General features: G+C 38.7%; 1 protein-coding gene across 2 annotated transcripts; it reads right to left on the bottom strand.

Moving 5' to 3' along the window:
• Positions 1-1,017: 1,017 nt before the first annotated feature.
• On the bottom strand, positions 1,018-21,999 carry CASP8AP2 (caspase 8 associated protein 2). 2 transcript variants are annotated; one of them, XM_017825928.1, is made up of 10 exons: positions 21,858-21,999; positions 20,581-20,656; positions 19,381-19,461; positions 17,997-18,097; positions 16,806-16,880; positions 15,585-15,700; positions 10,563-13,057; positions 6,642-9,576; positions 5,009-5,108; positions 1,018-3,674 (listed from the first exon to the last, which is right to left on the bottom strand). In XM_017825928.1, exons 2-10 carry the CDS (start codon positions 20,627-20,629, stop codon positions 3,618-3,620), a joined length of 6,009 nt encoding a protein of 2,002 aa, XP_017681417.1. In that variant the 5' UTR covers positions 20,630-20,656; positions 21,858-21,999; the 3' UTR covers positions 1,018-3,617. The 2 variants fall into 2 exon arrangements, with proteins under 2 accessions (XP_017681417.1, XP_017681427.1); XM_017825938.1 differs by lacking the exon at positions 21,858-21,999 and adding an exon at positions 21,451-21,501.
• Positions 22,000-22,200: the final 201 nt, after the last annotated feature.

Genomic DNA, 22,200 nt, shown 5'->3' with positions numbered 1-22,200 from the left:
TTTGGACAGGACTAATTATCAAAGACCACTTAATTAATTTAATTACATAATTAATTTAATAATATGGATAACAATGTCCCAGTCCACGAATTCAAACCACAGGCCTCTTTAGTTTAACAAGAGCTGTGCGACTTCCTTTCTGTTACAGTATTTCTCTATTTTCTTTAATTCCCCATATCCTCTCTTGTGATTCAGATGGGTTTGCTTTTGGTGGCACAGCACAGTACTTTCAAACTCTGATGGGAGAGGCTGTGCCAGCCACCACTGAAACTTTATTCATCTTTCCTATCAAAGCCAATTTTGCTCCTGAAACAGCTCCTGCCCGATTTAATAGATTCTTCTAAGAAATCCTTAAACCTGTTTCTTGGCAGGCTTTATTACTGCTGCCTCTCTTCATGAAGATAAATTGCTAAAGATTATTCTGCAGTTGATCTTAGAGTGAAGACAGTTAGAGGAAAGCCTTAATAGAAATAGCTACAGGTTGCTGGAAAGCCTTAATAGAAATAGCTACAGGTTGCTGGATTGACACTTAAGAGAACTGCCTTTAGTTAAGACAACTGTTGTATATACACCATTAGCTGCCAACAGACTTTGCCTTAGAGAGAATATCTCCAAATTCAATACCCAGTGCTCTATCATAAACCCTGCTATCTGAATTTCCACTCTGGAAAAGTTTTGAAAACTCGTATCCTTCGAGTTTTTAAACAATCCCGTAATGTGTGTTGGATAAAAGCAGACCTATTCTTCAGTAGCAAGTTGGAGTAAGACTCTCAAAGGGCTGCCAGCTATACTTTTCCAGTGAAAGGCCTTGGATACAAAAAGGTCTTTTTCCTTTGTAATACTCCACTCAACATTAACTGAACATTTCTAGAAAAAAATTTAAAGTTGTAGGTCCTAATTTGTAAGTAGTTAAAGGTTTTATGCAGTTTGTGCAACTGTTTAATTTCTGATCCAGTCCTATCCAGTAAGAAATCAGCAGTAGTATTGAGAGCAGTAATTACACCAGAGCAGCAGCTGAGGAGTTTCATGTTTATTGGCCAGAACATCAACATAGCTACTCATTTATACAAACTAACAGAAGTTTAATGCTGCTTCACAGCCTGTGTAGTTGTCAAACCATTAGCCAACAATTCTAGAAAATATTTTCATTTACCTGAGGTTCCACAAAGAAGACTGCAGATTTACATACAGTACATTTTGCATATATGTATCGAAATTCTCGTTGGAGAAATAAATTACAAACAATGGTAGAAAACCACTCCAATCCAACCTTTGTTCAACAAGAACACGTGTGTGAGTTTTACAGTTTTATTTTTTGCATCTCCCTTACCGTAAGCAATCTATTTAGTTTATACAAAATAAACCTGTAGTTTTATATAGTTAAAAAAATCATCTTTGGCTAAACAAAGCTCTATTTTTATACATGTATTTATATATATATATACAAACATCAGATATTTTACATGACCATGTAGGAACCTGTACACATAGTTACAACAGAGAGAACATTAAACAAGTTTCATACTTTACAAAAAAGGAATCCAAGTCAGACTCAAAACAGTCAAACCCTGTCCCCCATCACCTATACAGATACGAAAGTAAGTAAACACAGACAAGGAATAAACAACTTTGTAATAAAATACTGCCTGCTTTTTTGAGGCAGAGAGGAAGCACTTAAGTGAAGTGACTTCCCTCATTGCCTTCAGTACTGTGCACATGTTGATTTCTAAGGATATGGTTAAAAGGGTACTCTTAGTAGAGTCTGACTTTTCCACAAATATGAACAGTGCTCTGCAAACTGACTATTCTGAAAACAGTTTCAGCTAGATTTAAATCTCCAATTAATAAACAACTGTCACTTAACTGTTTGTTAAGACAAGCATGGGTAGGTACACCAATCCCCCCTGAAATCACCAGGCACTGCCAGCATAGCATGGAAGGTGAGATTTGATCATCAAAAGCAAACATTTTAGAAGGAAGCAAGTAAGATGGAAGACTGCCAGAACTGACATCATCACCTACTTAAGTCATTCCTTGTAACAATTTCCAGAGCACTGCCTAAAATGAAGACAATGCACTGTTTGGCAGCATAACAATCCATTCCACAGGTCACATTTACAATACTCCAAAGGGCTAACTGACATCATCAGTGACAAATTATATGACAGTTTATTAGAAAGAGAAATCTGCCCCATTAGTTGGCAGAGGGAGCAAAAAAAACATGCTGACACTGAAGAAATAGTCATCGGACTCTGAAAAGGAGCCAATTCAATCCAAGTTGAAAGGCAATGCACTTAGGTGGGGCTCTTAAATGAAGTCTAACTAAATTCAGCAGACACTCTGACTGAATAAAGACTACAGCAATTCTGATCCTCAATAAAGAATAAAACCTCAAAAATCAATGAATTTATAAAACGAAACATTTGCAAACTTCCAGGAATGTTTCTCAGGGAGAATTAAAAAAAATCCTTTCAGAAATTTGGGATAAAACAGCAATACGTATGAGATGTGTGTATATATATATATATATACACACACACACACACACACACTCTTTAGGTATGTTCTAGTAAAACTGGAAACAGTTATAACAAACTCCTTAAAATAGAACATAATGAATTTTTAATACACTAAACAATTTGTAAAGATAGATACAATTGCTGTCAAAACATGCCAAGTTGACAAGCTTTTGAAACAGCTTGTTTTTATGGAAGTTTTGCTCTGGTTAGTAAGTATAAAGTCACATTCTATAAAACTGTAAAGGTCTGTTTTTAAATTAATTTTTAAAAGAAAATCACTTCTCAATTTTATTTTTTTTTTTTAATAGAACAGAATGTTCATTATGTTGAAGACCTAAATTAAGTACCTCTCCCAGATGTAATTTGGAGCAGTAAAACATAATGGGCTTCGCAGCGTAGCGTTCATGTAAAATAACATTTATGCTACTCTGCAAACTGACTATTCTGACAACAAATTTAGTTAGATTTAAATCTCCAATAAGTAAACAATTGTCACAAATGTTTGTTAAGAACAAGCAGCAAGATCCACCTATTCCTTAGCATCAGAATTCAATTATTAGATAAGCAGCTTTTGGAATCATTTCTATCACTGCCCTGTCTTATTTTAAAAGAAAAAGGCCTCACTTCTTAAAAAAGTTCCAAGGTAACCAGGATGACACACCTGTCATTTTCCAGGATTATCTACCAATTTGATTCCAAACCACTCTAACTTTTTAAGATCACAGTTTGATATCAAACAGTGCAGTACTCTGGCAATCAAAGCAAAAGCTTTGACTTGACTGCACACCCTTATCTCTGCTTACAGAACACATTTAACCAACCAGAGATGTCATCCCCTTGAAATGATGCTGCTCCATTTGTATGAGCCCATTCTTTCCTGGTCGCTTTGTTTGTGAAGTTCCCGCTGTGTTACTCTGTTAAAGAACTTCAGAGGAAACACAGACAAGTAAATAATTAATAGTGTGCCAGATTTACCAAATTTAGTATTCTGGCTTGGATATCTGTCAGTAATCCCACTGCCTGAACGCAGTGGTTGTGGTCCATCGTTGTAGGTAACAGCAAGTAAGCCCTGTAATCATGAGGCAACTTGGTGTGACTTTACTTGCACTTGGATTTCTTGAACAGCTTCATTAACTGCTTGAATCTTTCTGAAACCTAATGGAGACAAAAAACAGACATACCGTTAAGGCCTCAGATTTCCATATCTACCAAGACAGATTCATCTGACAGCATAAAGTGTTTTAAGACCACCACTATTTTATTTGCTTTCAATTTAGTAGGAAAATTGTAAGAGCGCCATTATTAACAGATTAACTAGATCTAGGAAGTCTTCCTATACCTTTGACACCTGAAATGGCTCTAGCTCTCTGTGGTTAACCTGGAGCTTAACTACTGGTTTAACACAGGTTTCTCTACAAGAAGGAGTTAAAAAATGAAGGCCTCAAAGTCAATGAGCCCAGAATTTTGCAGGTATAACCGTGTGTAAGATTCAAATGTAACGACAAAAGCTTATTTTGTACTCCACAAAAAGCACAGTTTATTGGTTATCTTCTACCCTCTTGTATAACTGTTGCTTCAGGCATTTACAGCTCATTATGGAGTAATGTTCCTACTAGGGATTTTACAAAACTGGTCTGTAGACGAGAGTCAAGCATCTTTTTGTTTAGCATAGCTACACCTTACATAGAGAACTCATTCAACTCTAAGTTAGTATTTCTTATTGCTTACATGCATATTGCTATAGCATATGGACTATCCACCAAACAGCTAACTGGGAAGAGTGGTATGAATGCACAGATGACACTGTTTTACCCAACCAGCCACCCCAACAGCTTCTAAACCTCCCAAAGACCCTGCAACCACACAATACAACATCCTAAAAGCCAAATCCCAAGCATGCAGGATTTCCTAACTCAGTCAAATGGAGGTTTCTCCCTTTTTAGATTTGCAGGATACAGATTAAGACAGCCATTCAAGACATGTACAAAGCTATATGTAAACCCCTCTGAAAATATTCTACATCAATTTGACGCCTTTGTCTTTTGAAATTTCATAATTAAAAAGTGCATGAAAAAAAAGCATTTTCATTAAAAAAATGCCCTTTCTGCACAATCCTGGTACTTTTTTTTTCAGCTCTAATTTTAATACTTTTCTAATTTATTAAATGTGTGCAAAGGCTTTGAACCTCTCCAAATTGTCTTTCTTTATCTAAGAGCTGATCCAACAATAAACAATCCTGTTGTTCCTGGCTTATGAGTGGTATCAATCAAACAGGTACTGCGGAATCTCTGGACCATAATATTTCTATAATGTATATTTTTAAGTCACAACTGGGAGAATCTAAGATTCTTATTTTTCCAAGAACCCCCCAAGAGAAGACATGGAAAAGACAACTCCAAATGTGCAGAAGACCTCTAGAGATTTTTGTTCAACTGCAATTGTAAACGTAGGCCATTGCTGTTATCAAATATAAGAACGATATCACCCACCTGATTTGGGCTTTTGTTGAGCCTAGTGGCCAAGGAAACAAAGGTTTTGCTTGATGGTCCTTTTCTCTGACATTCCAGTAAAATTTCTCGGTCATCATTTCTATAACAAAAATGCATTTTTAAAATATTAATACACATAGCTGTGTACATGCACACAAATAAAATAATACATACAGGCATATAAAAAGTTTTGAGTATATCCAAACCACTGAAAAGAAGTTAAAACAGCAGCAATGAATTTACAGAGCATCCTCTCCTCTACCAGCACAGAGAAACAAGAGTTAGTACAAACAAGTTGTAGTGGAGATTATGCTCCACAAATAGGAATGGCAGGATTATTATAATAGAGTTAGCACCAAGCCAAAGTCAAAGAGTTTTAAGATTCTAAAGCAGACACTTAAACTGGAATCGAAAAGAACTCATAAATTCAATAGGGGTCAGTGGTTCCAAGTGGACTTGCCTCAGTTTGCAAGGCTAAACAGCAGCTTTCACCTATGGCCTGCTGCCATTCAAAGATTAACCAGAGAGGTGTTTGACTTCTGTAAGTGGCTTACTGTAACAAACATACTCAGAGCACATCTACTGTTCACATGAGAATAAAGAACCAGGAGGTCAATTCTTTAATATGTGTCACCGATGTGCTGTTTGTCTCATTAATGAATTTAGGCAAAACGTATAGACACAGTCATTATATTCGGTTGAAAGCTGTCACATTCCAATAAATGATATTTAATTTCTTCCATTTCAAGGAAAAATGTAATGACTACTTATTTAAATAAAGCTGGGTTTTTTTAGGTATTGTTCTAAGATAGACAAAAACTGTGACACTGAAAACCTAGTCATATTCCTGAGGAAAACTGTAACAGTCTCTTCCTACCTCATTGGTTTGTACGTTAAAAATCAAATTAGCTTTTGCTGTCTTTTTTTCCATGAAGGAGTTAATTTTCTTTCAAAATGCTACCTAGAAACTTACTTCATATCTGAACTATAGTTTAGAAAAGCCTGTTCTGAAAATTTTAGAAGCCCTTTATAAAGCACCGATTGTATCGAGTTGTAGCAAGAATAGCAAAACCTGCCAACTATAGTTTCTTAAAAGTAAGAATACACCACAATAATTTTGCATGCATTTTCAACACATACAGTCATTTATCACCCACATCCTGCTAATTGTAATATATGGGTTGAACTGCTGACTGGTACATTTCTGCAGATTGACCAGCCTAGACCTCAAAACAAAAAACTGCTCTCATGCCTTCTAAGCGGAGGAAATCAAAGACCTCCATCCCCTACCAAGCCTGGCTGGAATTTTTGGACAGTAAAAATATGGGCAGGGGAAATAAAAAGTACAGACAGTGCAATACAGTAGGTCTTGTTATTTGTTAAGGCATGTAAGCTTTAAAAAGCAAAGCAAAGAGGACACTTGCTTTGGGAGACCTGGGTAAGTGATGGACATCAATCTCACAGAGCTATCCTGCATAGATAGGAGGCTCCCACTCCACTATTGACAGCAGGATGTAGAGCTACTAAATAACTTCAGTGATTGGCTAAATATCCTTGTCTTCCCTCTTTCCAGTATATCACCTAGTTTAAAAAAAAAAGCTAAGCCAATCAAATGAATCAAATCAGAAATTACCTTGTCCAGGAAACTACTACCTCTCCCTTCTTTTTAATGATGTTTTTGGCATACAGGCTAGGTGACGATGGAGATGAAACCAAAGGAGAAGAGTCTTTGTTCTGCTGCAGCTCGTTCTTATTGGAGCATTGTTTGGGTGGAGAATTTATTTCTTCAGATTTGACATCACTTTCATCGCTCCCCTCACCTCCTGAGTCAGTTTCTTTTCGTTGCTTTTTTGAGTTGGAATTATCTTTGACAGCCTCCTTTTTCCTCTTTTTACTTGTTTTATCATCTATACTTATCTGGCACCCTCCACCAGTCTTTGAAGTGGGTTTTATTTCAAGACTACATTTGCCTGCTACAGTCTCATTGGAAAGCTCTTCTGTTAAGTCTATAGATGCATCGAAGCACTCTTTAAGTTCTTCCTTTTTATCACTGACTTCTGGGTTTCCTGTAGAAGTTGCCTGTGTCCCATTATCTGCTCTGGATTCCACTGCATGACATGAGGTTCCACTGACAATATCGTCTGCTAAAGTTATGTATGACTTCATGCTGCATTCAGCAGGAAAAGAAGCTTGAGATCTAACATGCATTTCATTTATATTTTTGGATACTTCCAACTTGTGTGCCTCAGATTGCTCAGAGCTTTTATCTGGGCTTTCAGTGTCGCAGCTCTCTGTGTTTGAGGGTCCAAGCAACCCTGTAGTTTCTTCCTTTCCAATGCTATTATGTGACTCCTTCGGAACCTGAGGTAAGGCACCATTTTGTTCGTGTTCAGCCCAGACATGAGGCAACTGATCCATCTCAACCACATCTGGTTTGACAGTTTCTTTCACAGTGGCTGCTGTTGCACTCTGACTGCCCCTTTCTTTTCCCCCAGTTCTTATTTCTTCTTTTCCAATCTTTGTTGAGGATGCCTGTACCTCCTTCACTGAAGCCATGTGATCAGATGCTAGTGAGGCAGATGGCATTGCACGCCTAATCTTTACAATAAAATGATCGTTGGATTTCTCCATGATTACTGCTTGCATTGGAAGGCTGGGGCGACACTGAAAACTGGGAGCAACAGGTCGACTTGTCCACGATGATGAACAACTTGATTTACTGCTGGAGTTATCCGATTCTAAGGCCAAATGAATGTCTTGTTCAGTGGCATCCTCCTCTCCAAGAAGCGCATCTTCACTGTAATGTGCACTGACAACACCCTCAGGAGTTGAGCCAGAATTATTCTCAGGTTTTAGGAAACTGAGGTGAGCATCTGATTTCAAAGGTGATGGAATAGTTAAAGAAACAGCCAAATCTTCAAGGAGGATAGAAGAAACACACAATTTATTCTTCTGTAAATTGCATTCATCTTCTTTGCATGAAGCTGCATTTGCAGAAACCTCAAACATACAGCTCTCATCCAGCACATCTGGATCAACAGGCATATGAGTCCTGGATGCTAATGAGGGAGCTCTTACAGGTGAAACAACAGTCCAGTTAATATCCTGTTCTGGTTTAGATTCCACACATGCCTCCTTTGGAGCAATCTCCTGCCCCAATTCTGCAGCATTACCTCTGCATTTATGACTGCCTAAAAACTGTTTTTCTGGAGTCCTGAATTCACATTCATTTCTGTTGATATTGCCACCATTTTTTTCCAAGAGATCAGAACCTTGTAATAAGCTTTTGAAAATTTCACCCATTTGAGCATCACTTACAAGATTAAATGTAAGACTGGATGCTTGTTGTTCTGTGAGAAGTTCATAACTAAGATCAGACTTGTTAGCATCTCTGGATAGCTGGAATCCTTCCTTTTCATATTTTACAGCCTTCAATGGAGTAAGAGTGCCTTGCAAATTATTCTCTTTAGAGAGGTGCACTTTTGTTTGAGAATTCCTTGTGTTATCAATGGAGTTAAGACATTTTGTAAAGGCAGTTTTTGGTGCACCTGTTTTATTTTTCTCATGGTGACACTTAGGTTGTTGATAATCTACAATCTGCTTTGAAATGATATATTCTTCAGGCTTTTGAGAACTGGCTTTCAGGGACTTTTTTCTTGATCTCTGAACATCATTTTTAATCTTGTGGTTTTGCTCTCCTGCCCTTTCAAACTTACCCTCCTCACTCCCATTTCCCACATCACATAGCTTTATTATAATTCTCCTTATCTTTTCAAATAAGTAATCAAGCTGTTCATCTACAAATTTCCACAACTGTTTTTTCATATCTGACACTTGCTGTTCAAAAAGACGGTCCACTATTGCATTCTTTTTAACTTTTTTAAGTTTGGACTCTATAATATCACAGATATTCAATTTTAATGTATCGCCTAACGTACACATCTTGGAAAAGTTCAAGTATCTTATTAATGCTGTAAAATTTATGATCCCAGATTCTATAATTCTGTGAAAATGCTGAACTGGGAAGTGTACCTTGAACTTCATGTAACTTTTCCTCATCTGTTTTCGTACAGCTCTTAGCATCTGCATGATTTCTTGTATATTTGAAGGTTCAACAATAACATGAACTATTTTTTCAAGACAAGCAATGCTCACAGTTTTGTTCTTAATATCCCTTGAAGATCTGACTTTGAAAGTCTGACCTTTATGCCTCTCCCTGTTCTTCTTTGTGCTTACTTTCACAGAAACAAATTTTCTATTATCTTCATTGCAACGCACAGTTTTACTATTTTGATTCTGTGGACTGCTGGTCAAATTTCGTGTCTCAGAAGAAGCTTTTGGTCCTGACTTTTCTGTATTTTGAGAGCCTCTTTCTGGTTTAGATTCTTCTTCATCTTCATCGCTACTTACAATTTCTCCTTCTTCTATTTCATCTGAAGAGAGACTTAGCTGAGACTCCACCTCTAAGTGTTCATCAGACATGCTAATAGGCTTTTGATTTTCTTTGTTTACCTCCTTTGACAAATTCTTTGATGGACAGATGACAACCGTACTTTCAGGAATTAAATCTATGAAAGAAAAACAGTTTGCTAATCATCATAAAGAATACAATTATTAAACAGATATTTTTCTTCTGTAAACTGACTGTTCAGACCTGTTTGTTTGAAACCGGCAGGAAGTTTGAGCTATAACAAGTTTGGGTGGTTTGCTTCAGCAGCTGCTAGTTTAAGGGATTTTTTTGAGTTTTAAAGGGCAAATTGAGCTTTATTTTGAGCAAATTTTGAGCTTTAAAGGACCTCAGCATTTCACCAAACACGTGAATTATCTCAAAAATACATCAATTGAAAACAGAAAAATATAGCACTTTCCATCAGTTTTGAATTTCTTTCCATTTAGTTTAACAAGTTCTCTGAACTCTGCACAAGCTAAATTATAACTGTCACATAATTATGGACTAACATTTATATACAATATGTGGCTTTTCTTTGAACAGTTTCACAATGAAAACACAATGAGAACAAGTTACCTATTAATGTTTTAATAATCCTGCAAAGGATTATGGTCTGAAACATAAGAAAACAGATTTCAATGCCACCCTATCGTTCCTCTTCTAGTAAGAAATTTAAACTTCTAAGCTACTCTCAAATACTCTCTTCAGTTTTCTCACAAATATTTGAAAGAACATGATCCTAGGTAACTTTTGCCTCCATAATTTCAGAGAAAAACCTAACAAGATCTACTCAAACCTAGGCAAAATTAAGAAACTTATATGCATTTTTTAATAAGTTAATACAAAACTCTTATTTCAACCAGTCATCTGTCAGTAGTGACTAGCTCCAATTTTTACAGCGTGAATATTCAAATGGCTACAATCTTGGCTGCAACATTAAGTGGTTCCACCACAAAAAAAAGGGACCACAGAAACATATGCATCTTAAGAAGAAACAATTTATGTCTTTGAGAAAGGAGTTAAAAAAAGTAATTTCTGCTTTCCACGAGTGGATCTTCTAAGCCTTAATGTAGAAAAGAAATTAGAACATACACATACAAATACCTTTGTTATAAGTCTTCACAAGGCCTTTACAGGGACTTTCCATCTTTACTGGTTTAGTCAAAGGGCGCACTGGACTGTTCAATGGGCTGATTGCCTTCGGAATATACCTCAAGTGATTGAGATCAATGCTCAGTATTGAGCTGTCATCATCAACAGGAATTGGGTTAGTTTCCCTCTCTTTAGTTACAGGACACATCTCACCACTGAGAGAAGATGTTGTTGCTGTTCTGATATCAGCTAGGTCTGTCTCTAGATCACAAGCATTCTGATCAACCAGTGGTTCATCCCTATCAGTTATCATAGTTCTGTCCAGTGACTGGGATGTACTCATACTAATTTTGCAGATATCCTTTTTCTCAGTGGGATACTTAACACTTTCTGCAGCCAAGTTACCATCATCCCTCATTACTCGCATTAAAGAGTCTAGTTTTGTTTCACTGATACCATCTGCAACATCAGAGGACTTCACGTCACCAGAACTTCTGGCTTCTGATTCATCTAAGACAATATTTTGAGAGCCACATTGGTCTGCAGAGCTTTCCATGTCAGCAGCTAGCCATATTTCATCTTCCTCTTTCTTCCCTGCTGCTGACTCTGGAAGGGCTCCCATACTTTCACTGGCAGGTTCAGGTTGTGCGACTTCTGGTGCTGGTACATTATCATCCTGCATCACACCCACCCCTGTCCCAGGCAAGTTTTCACACTCTGTCACACTCCCTGTCACCTCCAGGGGTAAAGATACAGGGTGGTTCAGCCCCATCACTGCCACTGCTGTTACTGAGACTTCTGATTCAACCAGATCACAAGCCTCTGCAGCTCCTGACAACGTGTCAGCCTGCACCACATCAGGAACCAGCACCTCTGCTGCTCCTGGCAAGACTTGGGGCTGTACCTGACCCACTTCTGCTTCTGGTAAGGTTTCTGAGATCGGTTCATCAGTTGCCCCTGCTGGCAACATTGCAGACTGTGCTGGATCTGCTGCTGTGACTTTTGAGGCTTCATTTTCAGAACTGACAGAAACAGGCAGTGTTGGTTCCATGTTGCTCTGAGCTTCACCGTCCAGAACTTGCAGAGTTTGCTCCATGGGATCACAGCCTATGGGGTGGGCAGAATGCAAGAGTTGTGCTTGCAGTGTGAGCTCTGTTCCTCTCTCGTCAGCAGCCTTTCGAAAAGGTGTTTTAAGTCCATCTGTTGCAGAGAGACATTGTTTCTTATTAGGAGAAAGAGTTAAATTTAGCTTTTCCATAAAGCTAAGTTTTAAGTCTTTGTTTTTTGTCCCAGTGTGGTTATCTTTACTTTTGGGAACTTTATGGTCTTTTAAGCTATTTGCTACTGTGGATGTTTCTTCCAGCTTATAGAATTTGTTTCTCTTACTTTTTGTAACATTTGTACCTTTCTTGGAGTCTTTTACAGACTGGTGAGAAAATTTTTTTGCAAGTTTTTTTTCATTTCTAAAATGCCTATTTTCATCCTGATCCTCTCTTTCTCTTTTCCTTTTTTCTTCAGTTCTGTGTCTTTCTGATTTGGAATGTGCTGTTTCCCATTCGTATCTACTACTGCTTTCCTTCAAGCGTGCATATTTATGCTCTCTGCTGTTGGAATTAGAAGGTGAAGTTCTTCCTTCTCGAGAGGTATGATCATCCGTTCCCCTGTCTCTCTTGCTGTCAATATGTTTTACTTTTCTAGACTCTTCCAGACGACATTTACGTGATTCATGAAGACTCTTTGAATGTTCATTCTTTGAGTGTGGACTGCTCCCCCTTCCAGACCTCCTTGGATGTCCTTGCAGCTTTTCATTTGGTTTATTTTTTTGGCCAGCATGCTTTTCTCCTTTATCATGTGTTTTAATGTCTTTTTTTAATGCATTTTGTAATCTCTCATCAGCATACAATTCACCTCTTGTTTGAAATCTGTCTTTACCAGCTGTTTGTTTCTCCCAGGAAGAAACACCCCTTTCTACTCTTCTTTCTACACTTGGACTACATTTGAGTTTGATGCTCTGACTTTTTTGTTGCAACTCATTTTTACTAGCCTTCTCTGAAAGGGTTTTCAGCTTCTGTTGAAGATCTGAATTCCCCTCTTCACTGTCACCATCATTTCCAGTGCTCTGATGTACTTCTCTCTTGTATTTGCCGACATTTCCCCTACTGCACTGTTCATTACTTTTAATGTCTTTTCTTTCTTTTCTGTTATCCTTGTTGGAAGCATGGTCATAGCTCAGTGGACACATACGAGTATCATCGTTGCAGAGCTCTTCAGGAGGGTATCTCAGCAAATATGGAGTGTTACTTTTTTCAGAGCCAGACTTCCCAGTGTCTGCACTATAAGCTGAGTAAGTGTGGTATGTATCTTTTGAACAGTCACTTTTCATTCTATGTTCCATCTTTATACTGTCACCTGAATCAGAAAGTCTGAATTTGGAATCATTTGGTTTAGCTGATCCTGGAAGGTATGTTCTGGTGAAAATACTTCGATGATTGGGAAATTCTGCTAGCCTGTTTATAAAAAGAAAAAGAGTTGTTTATGTTATTTTTGAATTTATTTATATGTAACTAAAGCTGAACTGCAATGAATCCATATATCTCTAAAAATTGTTAACAGTTTCAGTTTCAATTTGGAAAAAAATGGGTGGAAAAAGGGAAATTCAATAATTTCCATTAGCACACAACAAAAGAATATAATTTATACACATATTTTCCAAAGGAAATTCATCTAAAGAAAAGGCAAGATTTGTGGAAAAACGCTGTACTGGGCCTAACTAACCATTTCAATAACTCTAATTAGTATTTCATTGTCCAGCATTGCAAAGAGCTTCCCTCCAGGAAAAAAAAAAAAGTTGTTCTTTACAGCATTAGTGATTTAAAATAATAATAATTTAAAACCCAGCAATTCAGTTGTTTACTATTTGTTAAACTGGCAACCAAAAGAATAGGTATAATGTGACTGTCCTCACTCTACCCAGTAAGCAAATATACTACCATGCTTGGAAGTTGCTGCAAGCTACAGAAAACAAGAAGTAAATTAAGATAATCAAGCCTTATCAAGGCCACATGCTACTGCTGAAAGGTTATCATATTAAAAATAATTAAAAAAAAATCCATTTAAAAAGGGCACATGTAGCCTGTATGGCCTAAACTTCTACTCCTTACTGATGAACGCATCAGTTACCTCACTTCTAAAAAAAACAAACCCAACCCCCCCCACAACAAAACCCAAAAAAGAAAACAGACACTTTTCTACCATATTCAACAAAACATTTCATTAAAATAACGTGATTAAAGACAATGTCAACCTTCTTACTCTTCGCTACATAGAAAGAATGATCGTGTCTAATTCATACAGAAGGAAACAGAAGTAAAAGTTACACCAACAAATGATGGCAGTAAACCATGAAATGTCTGGCTCCATTTTAGAGTCAAAGATGAAGTGGCTGCTACGCAGACATTTAGTTTTGGCCTGAAATTCTATGATGATTCAGCATCCAGTCATAAGGATTCAATGCAAGTGTAAAATAATTCCATATTTTTCTCCAATACAAAATGGGGTTGGTTTTGATTTATAGAACTGAACATTTCCTGTGGGCCAATACAGTAAATTTAAATTTGAAATGAACAGCTTACAATTGGCTCTACTCCAAAAATGTGACATTGTGATGTGAACTGAGGGTTGAACACAAACAATGCTGCAGCTGTTGGAACACAAAACCCCTTTTTATATTTCTATTTCATTGAAACTGATAAGTTTTTGCTGTGCTTTAGGCTGGTTATTAAATCTATATACATGTTTGATTAATGTAACTGTATCCAAGTGGTGTTCATTTGGTGTTGTGGGATTTTTCTAATAGTTGGGGTTTGGGGATTTTTTTCGATAAGCACTAACAATTCCCTCAGAGATATTAAGTTTGAAATAGTCTTCACAGACAGGTGCATTGTTTAAGATAAGGTAATTTATTATAAACCATGCAGCAGGCATGGCATGTTTCTAAGACCTCAAAGTGCTACTTTACCCACAATTTTCCAGGATGGATGTTTCCAAAATACTTAGATCAAATACCTTGTTCATAAATTTTAATCACCATCAGATTATATTGCAATGTAACTTGTAAAGTATTTAATGAGGTTAAATATTCAGAACAATTAAGCATTTTCCAAACAATGTAATTTAAAACTCAGAATACTGCACTCAAGTGTGTGAAAATGACAACTATTGTGTCAAAGCCAGTCACCTGAAAGAATTACACAAGTTAAAACCTCTTGACCTCCATCAGATTGTGTGTGGTAATTTTCAGTAGTTAGAAAAAAATAATTGCAGTTAATATGCTTATAGCCTTTAGCACAGTAGTGTCAAATGAACCTTCTTTATGACACCTTTTGGCGCAAGAAAATATCAAATGGTCAAACTAAAATACAAACAAACCAATGATGTGGCTGATGTCACACAAGTGACAAGGAGGTGATCTCGTGACAAGCTAGGGGTCCTGTATCTTGGACACCTGCTCTGGATTCATGTGGTTCAGAGGCCATACTCTCAGCTACTCTCCCATCCATACTCTACTGTTTTCAAGTCCTTGCAGTAAGACCAATAGTACACAAAAATAACCAAGAATTCTCTAGTTGCTATCCTCCACCACTGGACACAGGGATTTCCTATCTTGACATAAAAGCATTATATAATCTATTTACTTTCACTTGTTGTCTGAAAAGTTGCATGGAATTCACGTCTGAGGCCATAAACCAGACCACTTTTGAAGCTGAACTGTGTAAGATAGTATCTGCTTTGAAACATTCATGCGAATGCTCAGCCTTTGGATTCCTTTATGGTTCTTAATTAGAAACCAAAGATCTCATCAGGCAAAGAAGATATTTACATATTTCCTCTGATTGTAATAATTTTAAATCACACAATTATTTACTGAGTAATGGTTTTTTTCTTTTTTTTTTTAAATACACACAAAAATTTCTAACAAGTATATAAACATGATCAGACAAAAACTATGTTTTCAGTTCCACTGTCTATTTGTACCTTTGATGGAGATGACTGATTTCTTCATCCTTACGGTTAATTTCCACTCTTGCTGTTTTGATAAGGGCTGAAATATTCTTTTTGAGGACTTGGTTTTCATTCTGTAGAATGACATTCTATTTTAAATGTATACAAAACAGACAGCAAAAGAGAGAAGAAGAGAAAAAACAAGAATTAGCTTGGGTATCCAAACATGTAATGAAAAACAGTGCAAGTCAACCACTAGAAAAATATCCCACCCTTTGCAAACTGACAGTAGGATGTTTACAAACTCTTTTGGAGAAGTCAGAATTACTGAGATCCAAAGAAGTTTGTGTTTGTTTTTTTTTTTTTTAACATCACTCACATTTACGCTCATGTTTGTATTCCTGGTCATTATTTAAAATGTCTTACACAATTTATTGCTTTCTTGGTCACTATGTCAAATGAGAGATGTAGCTTTTAAGCACTTTCGCAGAAATAGGGTAATTGTATTCCTTTCAAGGTATCAAAATCAACTTTGGGTGTTCTATCACTCTAAAATTTCTAGATATGATGTTCTCGAACCACAACTGTCAATCCTGAAGATAGTCCTTTCACTTGTTAATTGTCCTCAGCAAAGCCTGCTCAGAAAGGTGGACAAGTTTTGCAGAAAACAATACAGAAGTATCACAGGGCAGCAGCTGTTTACCACTGCAAAGCATAAAACCTTTCGGACTTATCTGTAATACACAGTAGAGCACATTGCAGAATTGCCTCAAATAATCTATCTCTGTAGAATGGCACAGCATGGGAACACTAGCTCAAGCTGAAGAGCCGTTCAGATTTATCAAAAAGGCACTATGTCCAAAGCAACACAGACATCCTCTTCCAGTTCTAGTGATACCTCAAGCACCTTTGCAACCCCCTCCCTAGTGCATTAAAAAAACCAAGAATACTGGATACCTTTCTGACAACTATTCATTTGACATGCTTATTTTCTAATTAAGAAGATGAAATACAGCTTTTAAGCAAATAAAGTCTCACTGCACCCAACATCATGAAACAAACAAATGTCCCTACTGATTTTGTCAGTAGGCTATCCCAACAACTATCCTAGGCAGACCAAGCTCCTAGCACCTATAGGGCTGCTCTACCAACCACACATGGATCAAGTCTGGAAAGCATGAAATTGCCTTCTCAAAGCAACATTCAATTTTCTTTACATAAATCTTGACCACGTTTCCCTTTGAACTACAGTACCTGTGCCTGTATTTCTTTAAATTTCTTCATCAACTCTTTAATTTGCTGCTGACATTTTTCATATTCAGCCTGCAACTGTCAAAGAGAGAAGAATTCACAGCACAGAAGTGCAGAAAATGTTAATTATAGAGAAAACTTACATCTCTACATTTATAGTTAGTTAACACAGTACTGCATATTACACAGCTCTGTTTTTTAACCAAAAGTAACATATTAAAGCCATATTTAAACAAAAGGCTCCAATTGGTATGCAGGTCTCTAAACCACCACAAACACTCAGACAAGAGGAAATCTATGTCTGCTTGCCTAACAGTAATAAAGAATAACAGGAAGTCATATTACTGTGAAATTAATGACATCATTATCAAGGAGCAGGAGTTCTGAGCGCCAAATAGATGGGGACTTGCTTCTCAGATTTTATGTAACACGAAACAGATAAGGAAAAACACAACAAAAAGTTACTACAAACAAACTCAGGCTGCAAAGGACACGATCCTGTTAGGATCACAAAATTAAATAAAATAAATTTGGCATGAGCTCTTCTTTAAAATTAGATAGGGACAAAGCTTTCACAGAAGAATGGACAACTTCCATTCAGTCCACTGCTCTCAAACTTTCAAAGTGACATCACTCAGTAGACTCCTGGATGTTTTGCTCCTGCTTCTTTTAACATCTGTGGATGTCTGCCCCTTTTACGCTGTTTAAATGTGTCTTATGGGCCAGAACAGGTGGTGCTCCAGAAGTGAGTGTTCTGTTGATTTGTTAGAAGCAAATGGCTATTCTCAGTCTCAAGGAAAGAATTCAAGATAAATCCATGACCTGTCTGCTTTACTCTAGTAAAATTTGCTGGGAGAAATGTCAAGACTAGCTTTGTATCAGACATCTGAACAGATACTTGACTAGAGGAAAATTACAATACATTTTCCCATAATGTAGCTGATATAATTGCGTGCAAACTGCGAGCAAAGGATACTACGTGAGAACAGACCACGTTACAGAGTGACAGATTCACTTATTCTAATGGGCTTGTTGACATAACAGTTTATTAGCACAGTCTTGTTTTTACTTATTTAAAAACAGTTTGCCTATTTAACAACAATGTGAGCATGCTGACAACATTTTCTGTTTCACACAAGAAAACTTGGAACAAAAAAAAACCCCAAACAGATTTTTTTCTACATTAATACATACCTCATCGTAGGATGCTTTCTTTGCAGTCCCTTCTTCAATTAATATCTCATCAAATAAATTTAAGCTGATTCTAGATGGAGTAGAACTTGGAGCAAAATTGTCTGTATAAAGAAAATTGATTACATAAGGATAAAGGTATTTTTCTAGTCACGTTGCATTGAGTATGCTGTTCTATGCTGCCTGTGCATTTTGTTTTTACTTTTTGTACTCACAAGGTAACAACAAACAAAATAAAGAACTATTAGATACTTATGACATATCACGTTGCAATAACATACACTATTTCTTGAGATAGTTGTCCATAAGTGAAATGAAAGTGAAATAAAAAAACCAAAACCAACCAATAACCCAACACCCAAGCATTCCAATTATTTAGATAACAGTGCTTTTTCCTCAAATCAGCCTGTGTACTCTGTTCAGCAAATATGCATAACTGACAGGACCTGGCTTATGACACAGGACCTGGCTCTGAAATACAGATTCATTTGCAGAGAAATAAATGAAGTTAGCTATCCAAGCTGTGCTCCAATCCTTTGGACAATACCATAATGCAAAAAGTATTAACACCACACTGCAAGAGGACATACAAACAACATCTTATCCGTACAGAGCAAAAATCTCACCGCTCCTCTCTTCAAATTCAAAAAAAACAAGGTCCTTCAGAGCTGGACTATATAGATTGTTTTCACTGCATTTTTATTCCTTCTTCTGGCTTTTACATTTACTAAACAACACATCTCCATATGTGAAATACTGACTTAAGAAATGCAAAATGAAAAGCAAGGAAGATATACAGATGCTTTATGTCTGTAGGGTATAGCTCTCCCATAAAAATTCAATGGTCTTACAGTAGTAAGGTCAGTAGAGAAATAATTGCTTAAATATCAGAAACAGCCTTCCATTGAACAGCACATTAAGGCTCCTAAAAAAGAACATGCTGGGTTCATTTTTTTCTTACCTTCAAAGAAGGGAAATTAATTTACATTACCATGCCAAATTATTTGGAAAATAAAAGGTTAAAAGGGTCTCCTGAACATACTGTATCATACAAGAAGTATGTTTTGGATCTCTCACTGGGGAATTAGTGATCAGTGTCTGTTTGATCTGATCCAAAAGCTTACAAAAACACAAAATAAAGGTGTTTTTTCCAAGCTAAAATGTCCTATATCAAGCCCAAGCCTCTTAAAATAGCCAGTATCACAGGAAAAACGTCTTTCATTCATTCAGCTAATAGATCTAAGAATTCTCTGCTCCATTAATACAGTCTAACATATGTCTTGAATTTTAACAAGTAGTTCAAAGCCACTTGCTTTACTGGAAATCAGCCTAAGAAGCAGAGACTCTATAATGCTCCAAGCCAAACAGCAAGACACAATCAACCTACCAGAAACCGACAAACTGCTGTCCAAGCCATCATAAATATCCACTGAGCTGTCGTCACCTTCCTTGAAGGGAGAAGCTTCAGCTAAAGCAATGAAAATAAAAAAAAAAAAAAAGGCCAAAGTAATAAATAATTTAGTAAACTCCAACCTCTACCTTTCCCATAAAGTAAGTGTAGCTGTGATCCTAGACCAGTAGAGAATAATAAAAGTAATAGCACAAACTAGTAAAAGACAAGGGAATTTTATCCAGTAATGTATTGCTACCGTGGAGTAAAGATTTTTAGTCACCAGGGAGCAAAGACAATCTTGTAATATCAGTTCCTAAATACAAGAACTGTGCACGAAGCAAATTATATGGCTTTAGGTACAAATAAATTTTAAAATTATAAATAAACTTGATCTAAATTTGAAATTGTTTTCTAGAATACACTGAATACAAAAGCTATTCAACTAAAAGCCAAAAGAATTGATATGATAAAAACACTACTGTTAAAAGAAACATCTCTTGCTAAAAAGAAAGTACTGTAGCAGTCTGTATCATAATTCAAACAATTTGCTTTAGTATTGTCATCTACTCACACACTAACTGGTTCTGTAAACGTATTTTAATCTAAATCTCCTCAGTCTCTCTTCATGTCTTTTTCCAATGCCTCTTATGACTCTCATCTCCGCTATGCGCACCTCTCTAGTTCTGCAACAAACATTATTTCTATAAAGAAACATGTCAATATCCACAGTCCTTCTGAGGCTGGGAATCTCATAAATATGTGTTAAGTCAACCAACTGCGGAGCTGGAAGTAACGCTGGAGCACCCTGATTACTGGTACTACACCAGATGATAAAACATAGCCTCTTACAAACAGCAAACAAAAGAGCAATTCCCCTAACTGTTCATATGCAAGCTTCACTAAGGTACAGCAAAGAGTAACTTATACACCATGAAACACAGGGGAGAGACCAATTCAGACACCCCCTCAAAACACTCCAGAAATCCAAAGTGCACAGTTATGGTTTTAAATACAAACTTACTAGGGATGAGGCTTAAAATGATACTCTGCCACAGCCGTTTAATTACAGTTGAAGCTTACCAGTATTTGTCTCAACTTTAAATTTATTTTTAAGTTATTTTTGAACCTATCTATTTTCATAAATCTGTTTGTATTAATTCCCTGCAATCCAGAAAGTAATCCAACACATCTTACCACCGTAGCGGATATCAAACAGTCCCAGTCCATCCTCATCCGCTGCCATGATACAAACTCTCTATGGCTTCCCCATCTATGAGTAAAACATCAGAGCAAAGAGAACTGATTAATTGGCAATTACAGAATAACAACAACATAAACCAGAAGCACCTTGAAATAAGACATTTACCCCTGAGCTGTCCGTGGCCTTTCTTCTTCAATAAAATCCAACACCAGAATGAGAAAACTCTTACAATGAGAGAACAAAATGCACTTTCAAGTATGAAATTATCTGTTCTTCAAATAAGCATTCTGAAGACATTTAGCTGTATCTTATAGCTCCTATAAAGAAAATCTGATATGAAAAGAAGTACTGCATTCTATGAACAGGTTACCTGAAAGTGCATCTTAACCAGTCAAAACAATCTGATTCGATAATCCCGATTTCTCCTCTACTGATCATTTAAGAGCAACTTCCCCTTGTCTGATATCGCTAGTCAAACCAGTAACGAGCAGAGGCAGGCGGGGTGGAGAAGGAGGATGGGACATTAGGAGGGGGCAGGATGAGGGGCAGCGAGGGGTGGGGGTGGGAGCGGAGCAGTGCTGAGCAGCGGCCAGGCAGTACAGAGGCAGCGGCCCTTGCTCACTCCTCAGACCTCGCCCTCCCTGTACGGGCGGGAAGGGACTCCCGCCCACCCCAATTCCCGCCACGACGGAAATGCTCGAGACCTCTGTCGCGGCCCCCAGAACCCCCGGCGGCCCGGGCGGCTGTGTCCGCAGTGGAGGGGCCGGCGTAGCCCGAGGTGGGCATGGCCCCGTCGAGCCGAGCCGTGCCGTGCCGAGCCGAGCCATGCGGCGACCCCGGCAGGGCAGGGCCGCAGCACTCACCGGACTCCGCCGCCGCAGCTCTCGCCGCCGCCGCCGCGGGTGCCGCAGGCCGGGTGGGGGCGGGGCCAGCGGCCGCTCCAGCCAACGGCCGCAGCCGCGCCGCGTACTCGCCGCCGTTACGTAGCGGGGACCCGCCCCCAGCCCGTGCAGTTGGCGCCAAAGCGCGGCGCGCGCGGCGGCCGCGCCCCGCCCCCTGGTCCACTGCCCCGCCCCCCGCAGCCCCGCCCCGCCCCCGATCGCACGCCCCGTTCCCGGCCCGGCACCGGGAGCGGGAAGCCGTGCGCTGTCCCCGGCGGGGCTAGCCGCTGTCGCCCCGCCTGCGCCAGCCCGGAGATGACGGCGCTGTGAAGGCTGCGGCGGCCGCAGGACGCTGCCGGGGAAGCGCCGCACGGCACACGCGCGCTCACCTGGTGCCGTTCCCCGCTGCTGCGGCGGGGCGTGGGCGAGGCAGTTGCGGCGGCGCTCCCGGGAAACACGAAATTCAATCCCGGCGGCTGCTGCTGCCGGCGATCCCGCTTCCGAACCCCTGCAGGGACATCGTTACCGCCCGCGAGCCGCGCGGGGGCTCCGCGAGCGGCCACGGCCGGACAGGGCACCGGGGGCGTAACGCTCCTGCCGCCCGAGCCGGAGCTGCCCGCCCGCCCTCGGCCGCCTCCGCGACCCGGACCGTGACCCAGATTTAAAGGGCTCGCGGGCGGGCGGATCCAGCGGCAGTTGGCTCTCTGGGAAGCAGGGAGCGGGACAGGGAGA

Source organism: Lepidothrix coronata, unplaced genomic scaffold (genome assembly GCF_001604755.1).
Source record: "Lepidothrix coronata isolate B3197 unplaced genomic scaffold, Lepidothrix_coronata-1.0 Scaffold4, whole genome shotgun sequence".
NCBI lineage: Eukaryota > Metazoa > Chordata > Aves > Passeriformes > Pipridae > Lepidothrix > Lepidothrix coronata.
This window is presented reverse-complemented; position numbering and strand designations above follow the sequence as displayed.